This window comes from Macaca mulatta, chromosome 3 (genome assembly GCF_049350105.2).
Source record: "Macaca mulatta isolate MMU2019108-1 chromosome 3, T2T-MMU8v2.0, whole genome shotgun sequence".
Lineage (NCBI taxonomy): Eukaryota > Metazoa > Chordata > Mammalia > Primates > Cercopithecidae > Macaca > Macaca mulatta.
In genome coordinates this window covers 192,077,616-192,090,205 of record NC_133408.1, presented here as the reverse complement: position 1 = coordinate 192,090,205, position 12,590 = coordinate 192,077,616, and the positions used below count along the sequence as shown (strand labels likewise).

The following is a 12,590-nucleotide window of genomic DNA, read 5'->3' as shown; positions in this document are numbered from 1 at the left end:
TAAAATCAGCCAAGGGAAGAGACACAATAGGACAAAGTTCAGGAAGTTCCAAGCACAGAGCTTCCAGCTGTCCTCTCTCAGTGGAGTCATCAACAGTGCTAAATTCTCCCAGCAGCAATGTGTGACAATAGACAGAATATTGGCAAGCAGGGAATCTCAGCTAGACTCTGATGTCCAAAGGTTTTATTGGGGCTCTGCCATGTGGACATAGTCAACTGCCTGCATAGCTGACCTTAGCTTCCAGCACCTCCAGGTTGGCCTGTCACTGCATGACCCAAAGCCCCTACCATAAATCATTCTTGTGTAGCCCAAGGTTCCCTTGTAAACAGACACTATTTTTTGGTGGGGGGTGGTAGGGGACAGGGTCTTGCTCTGTTGCCCAGGCTGGAGTGCAGTGGCACAATCTTGGTTCACTGCAGCCTCGACCTCCAGGACTCAAGCGATTCTTCTCTGTCAGTCTTCTGAGTAGCTGGGACTACAGGCGTATGCCACCATGCCCAGCCAATTTTTGTATTTTTTGTAGAGACAGTGTTTCGCCATGTTTCCCAGGCTGGTCTTAAACTCCTGGGCTCAAGCGATCCTCCCACCTTGGCCTCCTGAAGTACTAGGATTACAGGCGAGAGCCACTGTGCCCTGCCCAAAGACACTTTTATCAGGCAAGACATTCCAAGGGTTTAGAATTACCGCTCAGGAGCCAAGGACAAAAACCAGACCTCCCTTTGGGCAAGGTTAAATTGTTCACTACACAGTATGTTTCTCATGTCATCACAAAGAATATTTTTTAAATATTTTTTACAGTGTACTCAAGGGTCATGATTTAGTAAAACCAGCCTTTTTTTTTTTTTTTTTTTTCATCAAAGACATTCTTACATAAAACTGGTTTTGTTTGTTCTGCTTGAGTGCAGGTAGTGCTTGGCGATGTGTGCTAATACATTTCCACACCACTGCCTTGATTACGCTAGCTGTCAGCAGGTACCCACTATTGCTTTTACGACCTTAATGTCAAACTAGGCAAATAACATCTTAATTTTTACTTTTTCTGTTTACGAAAATAGTTTCGGCCACGGTTATGCCCTCAGAACCTCTGCTCTAGCTAAGCACCCTATATCTTTACCTTGTTTTATGACATAAAGCAAGAGGATCGAGACTGTACATTCTTTGAGGGGAGGTTGCCATCTTCATCTTTGTAGTCAACATTTTACCTAGCACAGTGCTTCATATGCAACAAAAATTCAACGAACGCCTGTTAAATGAATGCATAGAACTTTTAATCACTTTAGGAAGTCTTTCCACAACTTGATTTGGTTTTTAAAAAATGCAAATAAAAGGTGACTTTTTCTTCCCATTTGTGATAGATTTTTTTTCTTTTGTCATATAGAAGCGTTGTCAAATCTGTGCTGATTCCCAAGAAACTTGAGAATCAGTTTTGATTCCCTGGAGAATCAGTTTTGTCTCTCTTGTGACAGTTAAATCCTTCACCGAGGTTGCCGCCTGTGATCCTAATGACTTCTGTCATGGTGCAGACACTCCTCCTCTAGACTAGGGTGACAGACTCCAGCCCTCTCCACGTATGGTTTTACTCTCCTCACATCTGTTCCCTGGTAACCACCAAGATGGTCTGTTTGAAACGTGGATAGGCTGGGCACGGTGGCTCACGCCTGTAATCCCATCAGATTGGGAGGCCGGTGGGGGCGGATCATTTGAGGTCAGGAGTTTGAAACCAGCCTGGCCAACATGGTGAAACCCCATCTCTACTAAAAATACAAAAATTAGCCAGCCGTGGTGGTGGGCGCTTGTAATCCCAGCTACTCAGGAGGCTGAGGCAGGAGAATCACTTGAGCCCAGAAGGCAGAGGTTACAGTGAGCAGAGATCGCACCACTGAACTCCAGCCTGGGCAACAGGACAAGACTCTGCCTCAAAAAAAAAAAAAAAAAAAAAAAAGGATAATAAGCCAGGTACTCTTTTCACATATTTAATCCTCACCATCCTTACGAGGGAGGGTGCTGTTTGTTATCCTCACTTTACAGATGAGAAGCCTGAGGACCTCAGTGACCTAGCAGGTCTGGCTCTGGGGTCCCAGATGTCTCCTCTTAACTATGTGCTAAATACTTCTCACTGCTTAGTGTCACACCTGTTGGCTGTTGTCTACAAGCCAAAGATAAGCTCCCAAACATGACATCTGAGCCCTTCCATGCTCTGACTTCTGCTCTTAGGGCTTCCCTGTGTCCTGCCTGTTTGGTGCTGCTATAGTCTCTAGGAGTTCAAATCTGCGCACAGCGTCCCTGTGCACAGTGCTGTTTATAGCCTCTGCACTGCGGCTGCTCCTGTCCCTGCTAGCAGGTCTGCTAGGCCTGCCTGTACCCCTTTCACCTGGCAGAGTCTTACTTAGGAGAGAGCTCAGGTGGTGACTGCTCAAGGAAGTTCTCCTCCACCTTTCTCCTTTGTCCCCTTCCCCAGTGAAATGAAGAGCTCACAATGAGTGGGGCAGACAAATGAAGGCAGGTAACTGTAACAAGTGTGGTAAGAATTACAACATGAGAGTTAATTATAAGGAAGGTAAAAATTTTTCCATAGCAGTTTGTCCTATATCCTAAACTAGACTATCCATTCCTTTGAGGGTACAGACTCATACTGTCAGTATTTGGTAGATAAACAAAAAGTAAAATATCTGAAAAATAAGTAAACACAGCATTTCTCCTAAACTAGATTTCCTATTTCATATTTTCTTCCAAATCCACAAAATTATGAAAACTTTTTTTTGAGATGGGGCCTCACTCTGTCACCCAGGCTGCAGCCTCTGCCTCTTGGGCTCAAGTGATCTTCCCACCTCAGCCTCCTGAGTCGCCGGGATTACCGTGTCTCAGGTAATTACCGTGGGATTACCATGCCCAGCTAATTTTTGTATTTTTTTATAGAGTCGGTTTCACCATGTTGCCCAGGCTGGTCTCAAACTGGACTCAAGTGATCTGCCCACCTTGGCCTCCCAAAGTGTTGGGATTACAGGTGTGAACCACAGCACCCAGCCTAAAGTTTTGAAATCTTACAGACTTTCGGAAAATGGTATAAATACAGATGTGTAGGATTTTCTATTTTTAAATAACGAGTTTTCCTTCTCTCTTTTCTTTTGTAAGCTCCTTGCCCGACTTGAAGGTAGAAGTTCCTTGAAAGAAATAGAACCAAATCTGTTTGCTGATGAAGATTCACCTGTGCATGGTAAAAATACAACCTTTATAAAAATATAAATGCAAATAAAGCTTTATAAAAGGATTTTTCACATCAGCTCACATGTATACACGTATTCCTGCAAGAGGTTATACAGGTTAAACTGTCCAGTTGAAAACTGAGACACAGGTTGTGACAGGCAGCTTTTAAGCTTTCCTCACCGGTGTCAGACAAGATAAGTTTGCTTCTCTGCAGTAAATCTTCAGAGTCTGCCTTGACCTCTGTCTTATTCCCAACACACAATATTTATGCAAGTCCTGCTATTATAGTTTATTTTGAAATTATTTTTCTTTAGAAGTTTGCGGAGTTACAGGGAAGTCCTTAGGTACCCAATTGTTCTCTTAGTATTTCTACAACAGGGAAAACTTACAAAGGGCGTGTGCTTAGGTTGATTTTTTTTCTTTTAATGTAGCGGCTTCACAGAGATAAAATTCACCCACTTAAGTGTGCAGTTAAGTGATTTTTAGTATATTACACAGTTGTGCAACCATTACCACAACTGATTTTAGAGCATTTTATCTCCTCATAAAGAAGCTCATTTCTATCATTGTCATCTCCCATGTTCCCCAGCTCTAGGCAACTACTAGTCTACTTTCTAACTATAGATTTGCCTTTTCTGGACATTTCGTATAACTGGAATCATGTAATATGTGATCTTCTGTGACTGGCCTTTTTTACTTTGAATAATTTGCATTGTATAATTCATTGTCACCACATCATAACACATATTAGTAGTTCACTTTTTGTTAAATATTTCATTGCATGGGTATGCATGTTGCTTATCCGTTTGTTAGCGGATGGACATTTGGGTTGTTTCATTTGCTGGCTGTTATGCATAATGCTGCTGTGGTTATCTGTGTACGTGTTTTTCTGTGGATAGATGTTTTCAGTTCTATCGGGTAATACCTAGCATAGGCGTTGCTAGGTCATATGGCAATTCTACATTTAACCTTTTGAGAAACTGCCAGACTGTTTTCCAGAGGAGCTTCACATTTTATTTGCACCGTCATTGCATTGCCAGCAATGCAATGATGGTTCCAGTTCCCATATTCTGGGAATACTTGTTATTGTCTGTCTTTCTGATAATAGCCATCCTAGTCAGTAGGAAGTGTTATCTCTGTGTGGTTTTTGACTTACATTTTCCTCACGGCCAGTGATGTTGAGTATCTGCACAGGCTTATTGGCAAATTGTGTATCTTTGGAGAAACGTCAGATCCTTTGCTCATTTAAAAAATCAGGTTATAGCCAAGCGCGGTGGCTCACGCCTGTAATCCCAGCACTTTTGGGAGGCTGAGGCAGGCGGATCACAAGGTCAGGAGTTCGAGACCAGCCTGGCCAAGAGACCAGCCTGGCCAATATGGTGAAACCCCATCTCTACTAAAAATGAAGTTTCCAACTGTTATTGTTGAATTGTCTGTTTCTCTCCTGAGTTTTATCATTTTTTACTTTTGTATTTTGGGGCTTCATGTATTGTTAAGCACACATAACTTTTTATTTTGTCTTATTGCTGGTTGACCCATTTATCATTATAAAATGTTCTTCTTCGGCCGGGCGCGGTGGCTCAAGCCTGTAATCCCAGCACTTTGGGAGGCCGAGACGGGCGGATCACGAGGTCGGGAGATCGAGACCATCCTGGCTAACACGGTGAAACCCCGTCTCTACTAAAAAAATACAAAAAACTAGCCGGGCGAGGTGGCAGGCGCCTGTAGTCCCAGCTACTCGGGAGGCTGAGGCAGGAGAATGGCGTGAACCCGGGAGGTGGAGCTTGCAGTGAGCTGAGATCCGGCCACTGCACTCCAGCCTGGGCGACAGAGCGAGACTCCGTCTCAAAAAAAAAAAAAAAAAAAAAATGTTCTTCTTCGTCACTTCACATCCATTAGGAAGGCTACTATCAAAAAAACAGGAAATAGCAAGTGTTAGCAAGGATGTGGAGAAATTGTAACCCTTTTGCACTGTCGGTAAGATTGTAAAACAGTGCGACCATTATGGAAAATAGTATGGAGGTTCCTCAAACAATTAAAAATAGAGCTACTGTATGAGCCCATAATCTCACCTGTGGGTATTCATCCAAAAAAATTGAAAGCAGGATCTTGGAGAAATATTTGTACACTCTTGTTTATAGCAACACTATTCACAATAGCTAAGAGGTAAAACCAACCTAAATGTCCGTCAGTGTACTCATAACGAATCCCTGGGGGGAAAGGTATCCATCAATGGTTGAGTGGTATATGCAAAATGTGATATATACATGCAATTGATATATTTCAGCCTTACAGAAGAAGGAAATTCTGTCACTTGCTACAACATGGATGAACCTTGAGGACATTGTGCTAAATGAAATAGGCCAGACAAAAAGACAAACTGCTTGATTCCACTTACATGTAGTTTCTAAGGTAGTTAAGGTAGTTAAATTCACAGAAAACAAAGTAAAATGGTAGTTATCAGGAGCTGGGGAGGTGGAGGAAGTCAGTCATTGTTTAATGGATGCAAAATGTGAGTTTTGCAAGATGGAAAAGTTGTGGAGTTCTGCTTCATTGCTTGTGAATGTACTTCACACCGCTGAGCTGTACACTTCTAAATGGTTAAAGTACAGGCTGGGCACGGTGGCTCATGCCTGTAATCCCAGCACTTTGGGAGGCCGAGGTAGGTGGATCACCTGAGGTCTGGAGTTGGAGACCAGCCTGGCCAACATGGTGAAACCCTGTCTCTACTAAAAATAGAAAAAATTAGCTGGGCGTGGTGGCCGGTGCCTGTAATACCAGCTACTTGGGAGGCTGAGGCAGGAGAATAGCGTGAACCCGGGAGGGATTCTGTGAGCTTGCAGTGAGCCGAGATCGTGCCACTGCACTCCAGCCTGGGTGACAGAGCAAGACTCTGCCTCAAAAAAAAAGAAAAAAGAAAAATTACTCAGGTATGGTGGCTCATGCCTGTAATCCCAGCTATTCGAGAGGTCAAGACAGGAGAATCGCTTGGACCTGGGAGGCAGAGGTTGTAGTGAGCCGAGATTGTGCTACTTCACTCCCGCCTGGGTGACAGAGCAAGACTGTCTCAAAAAGGAAAAACAAAACAAAACCAAAGACAAAAAGCTTATGATTGTCATTTTGCTGTTTTTTGTATATGTCTTATGTCTTTTCTGTTTCTTTCTCCTTTACTGTTTTCTTTTGTGTTGTTTTCTAGTGAACCGTTTTAATTCCCTTGTCATGATTTTCACTATATTTTTCTGAATTATTTTTCTAGTGATTGCCCTGGGATTACAAGTAGCATCATAATTTCTAACAATCTAGTTTGGATTAATACAAACTTAATTTCCATATTTTGTAAAAAGCTTTGTTTACTGTGTAGCTATTCCCTACATGATTATACATCGTCTGGTCCTCAGCACATTTAATATTATTACTGAATTAAAATAATTAAAATGATTACTTAAGAATACTTTCTGTCCAGGTGCGGTGGCTCACACCTGTAATCCAGCACTTTGGGAGGCTGAGGTGTGTGGATCACCTGAGGTCAGAAGTTCAAGGCCAGCCTGGCCAACATGATGAAACCTCGTCTCTAAAAAATTAGCCGGGCATGATAGCGGGTGCCTGTAATCCCAGCTACTCGGGAGGCTGAGACAGGAGAACTGCTTGAACCCGAGAGGCAGAGGTTGCAGTGAGCTGAGATTGCACCACTGCACTCCAACCTGGGCAACAGAGCAAGACTCTGTCGCAAAAACAACTTCCTTCTTAAATCAGATAGATGAAAAAATAGTTACAAATATAAAAACACATTTATACTATCTTTTTTTTTTTTTTTTTAGATGGAGCCTCACTCTGTTGCCCAGCCTGGAGTGCAGTGGTGTGATCTCGGCTCACTGCAACCTCCACCTCCTGGGTTCAAGTGATTCTCCTGCCTCAGCCTCCCCAGTATCTGAGACTACAGGTGTGTGCCACCACACCTGGCTAATTTTTTATTTTTAGTAGAGGGGTTTCACTATGTTGGCCAGGCTGGTCTCAAACTCCTGACCTCAGGTGATCCACCCGCCTTGGCCTCCCAAAGTGTTGGGATTACAGACATGAGCCACCACACCCGGCCTGTACTGTCTTTTATATTTACATAGATAGTTACATTTCCCTATGCTTTTTATTTTCTCATTTGGATTTCAGGTACTGTCTAGTGTCCTTTCATGTAGCCTGAAGCACTCCCTTTAGTGTTTCTTGTACAGCAGATTTGCTAACCAAAATTCTCCATAATAAAACACAAATTTTGATCGAGTATGTAAGACAAAAAACAGAATGGTCTTTGTACACTCTCTATAGGGAAGGATATTAATAAGGTGAGCCTTATGAAACTGACATTAATATGTTAAAATGTGTTTGTGGAACAACTTCTACATTAGAATATTATAGAAACACTGAAAAACATCATCATGTTTAGTCACTAACAAAAAAGTTTACTGAAAACTACTGAAGATCCTGTAGCTGTAAAACTAGTTAGATGAGTACTCCATTGGAACAACAGCAGGTAGAAGACTGGGATTATAAAGATTATTTATCAACAATAGAAGTTTATCAGAACTTGTTATAGAAAAGCTTAAGTTGAAGTAGTAAGAGATTTAGGGGTTATAGAGTCTCGATGCCATTGTAAACTTTTTTTTTGAGACAGTCTTGCTCTGTCTCATCTGTATTTTTAGTAGACATGGAATTTCACTACGTTGGCCAGGCTGGTCTTGAACACCCAACCTCAGGTGATCCGCCCACCTTGGCCTCCCAAAATTCTGGGATTACAGGTGTGAGCCACTGCACCCATCCAAACTTTTTTTAAATTTAAATTTAATTTAATTTAATTTTAAATTCTGGGATACATGTGCAGAACATGAAGGTTTGTTACATAGATAAACGCATGCCATGGTGGTTGGCTGCATCTATCAACCCATCACCTAGGTTACTTGTCTTAGCTATTTGCCCTGATGCGTTCCCTCCCCTCATGCCTTCGGCAGGCCCCGGTGTGTGTTACTCCCCTTCCTGTGTCCATGTGTTCTCATCCAAACGTTTCATTTTATTTTATTTTTTATTTTATATTTATATTTTATATTTTATGTTATTTTTTATATTTTATATTTTACATTTTATAATTTTATTTTATATTTTATTTTATTTTATTTATTTATTTATTTTTTTATTTTGAGACAGAGCCTCACTCTGTCACCCAGGCTGGAGTGCAGCTTGATCTCTGCTCACTGCAACGTCAGCCTCCCAAGTAGCTGGAATTACTGGCGGGTGCTACCATGCCCAGCTAAGTTTTTGTATTTTTAGTAGAGACAGGGTTTCAACATGTTGGCCAGGCTGGTCTTGACCTCAAGTGATCCACCCGTGTTGGCCTCCCAAAGTGCTGAGATTACAGGCATGAACCATTGTGCCCAGTGCCAAACTTTTCTTTTTGAGACAGGTCTCGCTCTTGTTGCCCAGGCTGGAGTGCAGTGGCGCAGTGACGGCTCGCTGCAGCCTCGACCAGCCCCGGGCTCAGGTGATCCTCCCAGCTCTGCCTCCTTAATAGCTGGGACCACAGATGTGTGCCAGCATACCCAAGTAATTTTTGTATATTTTGTAGAGATGGAGTTTTGCCATGTTGCCTAGGATGGCCTTGAACTCCTGGGCTCAAGCCATCTGCCCACCTCAGCCTCCCAAAGTGCTGGGATTATGGGCATGAACCACCACGTCCAACCTGTAAACATATTTTTAATGCTTTTTTGGATAGGAGTTATTCAGTACCATGTACCAATTCATTACTTCTTTACTTCTGTAATGATTATAATCTGCAAATTCAACATATTTGTTATATAGTTGGTAGGCTGGTACCAAGATGATAGATTTTTTGGCTTTTCCTTTCTTTTCCTTATTTTGAAGGATCTTTAGATTCATAACTCTTTCTGACAATCTGTTACCCAAACTCCTTACAGCGTTCTATTTGTAAGAGTAACTGTCAAGGCCAAATCATCCAGATTTTCTGATTTAGTTTAATATCTTCAAGTGCCAAACCTTAGGGATTTTTTTACTGCAAGTCGTCACGTTCCATACTTTGGCTGGACAAGCATCCTGTAGCAGCCACAGAAACATATGAGGTGGTGACTCCAAGTACATTGAAAAGGATGATGTCCCTTCTGTGGGACATAATATTTGATCACAGGTTTTGATCTTGAGGATCAAACAGTAAATGTTTATAAAATCAGTAAAACTGATTTCAGTTCATCATTAAACGTATTTGTGAGGAATTTAGTTCAAGGACCTTAATAATAATTCATGTGTCTCTTGCAAGTTTGCAGTGTCTTCCCTGGTTGTTATAAGTGCCTTTTTTATACCTGATTTGCTATTAATGTGTAAAAGGAAAAGAGTATCTCTTAGGCAGGGATTTAACCCTCAACTTCTTTGTCTCAGTTTCACTGGTTGGGAATCTGCTCTGTCCTTGCTGTTACTCTAGAAGCAGTGAATGCCTAGGCTAGTCCTGTTGTCTCCTGTCTTCTGAGTATCTCAGTTTTAAAAGTTTGGTTCACAAAATAAGATGTTAAATATGCTTTTGCGGACTACACAATTAATGCCCCAAGGCCACTATTTTGGACAAACTCAGTGATCTTTTCCCGCCATTTTTCATTGTCATGACTTTTCTGCTGCATTTATTATTTAGTGCTGTTTCATTTTCTTGAAACAGTCTCTTTTGCCCGGTAATGTTTTTCTTCCTGGTTTTCCTATTAAGTTTCTGTTTTAGCTGTGTTCTAATGCCTCTTCTAACTGTGGATATATCTCAAAAATTTAGTTTTGGCCTTAATTTTAGGTCCATATTACCCACCCATCAAAGAGATTTTTGTTTTTTCTCTTATTATTTCTATGTGGATTACTCCTAGACTGCTATAACCAGCCCCTTATTACCATCTTGAATCTTTTTTTTTTTTATGAGATGGAGTTTCACTCTTGTTGCCCAGGCTGGAGTGCAATGGCGCGATGTCAGCTCACTGCAACCTCTGCCTCCCAAGTTCAAGCAATTCTCCTGTCTCAGCCTCCCAAGTAGCTGGGATTACAGGCGCGTGCCACCACGCCCAGCTAATTTTTATATTTTTAGTAGAAGCAGGGTTTCATCATGTTGGCCAGGCTGGTCTTGAACTCCTAACCTCAGGTGAGCCACCTGCCTCATGCCTCAGCCTCCCAAAGTACTGGGATTATAGGCGTGAGCTACCGCGCCTGGCTTACCATCTTGAATCTTTTGTCTTAGTGGCTGTAGGACATTTTCATTTTGTGACACCTAGAGATACATTAAAAAAAAAAAAATACCATTTTGAAAGCTAAATTTTTGCTGGAATACTCAATGTGAATTATGTGAATTAAAAATTTCTACTTTGGGCTGGGTGGGGTGGTGCATGCCTGTAATTCTAGCACTTTGGGAGGCTGAGATGGGTGGATCGCTTGAACCCAGGAGTTTGAGATCAGCCTGGGCAACTCAGCAAGACTGTCTCTACAAAAAAATACAAAAATTAGTCAGGCGTCGTGGCACACACCTGTGGTCCCAGCTACTCAGGAGGCTGAGGTGGGAGGATGGCTTAAGCCCAGGAGGCGGAGGTTGCAGTGAGCTGAGGTCACGCCACTACACTCTTGCCTGGGTGACAGAATAAGACCCTGTCTCAAAAAAAGTCTACTTTGTGTCTATATTTGATGTGTGCAGGTACTTCCAAGCCTATCTTTCAGAAGAACTTTTAAATCACCACATTAGGTTTACCTGCTGTAAAAGGTAACCATTTTCATGCTGCTGATAAAGACATACCCAAGGGGTATGATAAAGACATACCCAAGACTGAGCAATTTACAAAAGAAAGAGGTTTAATTGGACTTACAGTTCCATGTGCCTGGGGAAGCCTCACAATCATGGCAGAAGGCAAGGAAGAACAAGTCCCATCTTACATGGATGGCAGCAAGCAAAGAGAGCTTGTACAGGAAAATTCTCCCTTATAATAACCATCAGATCCCATGAGACTTCCTATCACGAGAACAGCACAGGAAAGACCTCCCCCCATGATTCAATTACCCCCCACTGGGTCCCTCCCACAATACGTGGGAATTCAAGCGAGATTTGGGTGGGGACACAGCCAAACCCTATCACCTGCAGGACTGAGGCCCTCACCACGCTAAGTGTGAGACCCCGTGGTCTCTGGCAGCAGGCCCCACACCAGGCAGTTTGCTTCCCTTGCTTTGCCTCCTATGTTGGTCCCTGTGTTAACCCTGGTCTCGGACCTTCTTACCTGCTGAGCTCTGCCACCAAAGCCACACACCCCACCTGTCGCTCCCTACCAGACCTGCTTCCATTTAAAATGCCAGTTTAACAATTGGCTTTTAGGCCCTTAACCCTCACAAACCAAAACTCGTATTTTTATTCTTTAGATGTCTCTCATGAGGATCTTAAGAAGAAGGTAACTGATGAAGCACATTCAGAAGATCCTGGGTTTTGTGCTGGGGACAGAATACTCAAGTCCCAACCTTAGAGAAGCTAACAGGAAATGTAATCAAGTAAATAGTCAGTGCTTATATAGTGTGATCCGTGTGATGATGGGAGACGACAGAGTTCGTTATTTTCCCTACCTCAGTGTTATTAGGAGCAAACAGGACATGTCTGAAGCAGCCTCTTTAAGGCATGCAGTGCTCTAGAAAGGTGAGTAGCTGTGGGTCAGCCTCCCTGGCTGCCTCTCTGGGAGCAGGAGAGGGAGGATTTGCTGTGGTCTGCTTCTTGGTTTCCCGTCTGCGCTTCTGCATGGTCCCTGTTCTCTATCACACAGGGCAGTAAAAGACGCTTGGTAGGAGTGGTGGGTTCAGCGTAGCTCCTCAGTAACATAGTAGGAGAGGGCACGCTGAACATCTGGGTGGAATACAGGTTTAGCTGCTCTGTTAACTTTTAATTAGATGGACAGTTGTTAATATGAAAATAATTTTACTCCTTGAGCCTGGAATCTCTTTTTTTTTTTTTTCTTTCTTTCTTTTTAGAGACAGGGTCTCCCTCTGTTGCCTGGGCTAGAGTGCAGTGACATGTTCACGGCTCACTGTAGCCTCAACCTCACAGGCTCCCACTTCACCCTGAGTAGCTGAGACTGGGACTATAGGCACATGCCACCACACCCAGCTATTTCTTTTTTTAAATTTTTTGTAGAGGCAGGGTCTCCCTATGTTGCCCAGGCTTGTCATGAACTCCTGGGCTCAAGTGATCCTCCCACTTCAGCTTCCAAAGTGCTGGATTACAGACCTGAGCCACTGTGCCCAGCCATGTGTAGAATTCTTAAATACAAAAGAGAAGTCTATGAGAACTGATAACATACTGCGCTGTAAGAAAGCCGAAGCCAGGTGTGGGGGCTCAT

General features: G+C 42.7%; 1 protein-coding gene across 1 annotated transcript in view; it reads left to right on the top strand.

The window, feature by feature from the left end:
• Window positions 1-12,590, top strand: part of XRCC2 (X-ray repair cross complementing 2) — a 32,996-nt gene that overhangs the window by 16,514 nt on the left and 3,892 nt on the right. The window contains exon 2 of the mRNA XM_001108141.5: window positions 3,133-3,214. Within this exon, the coding sequence (XP_001108141.3) occupies window positions 3,133-3,214 (82 nt within the window). The remainder of the gene's footprint in view (window positions 1-3,132; window positions 3,215-12,590) is intronic.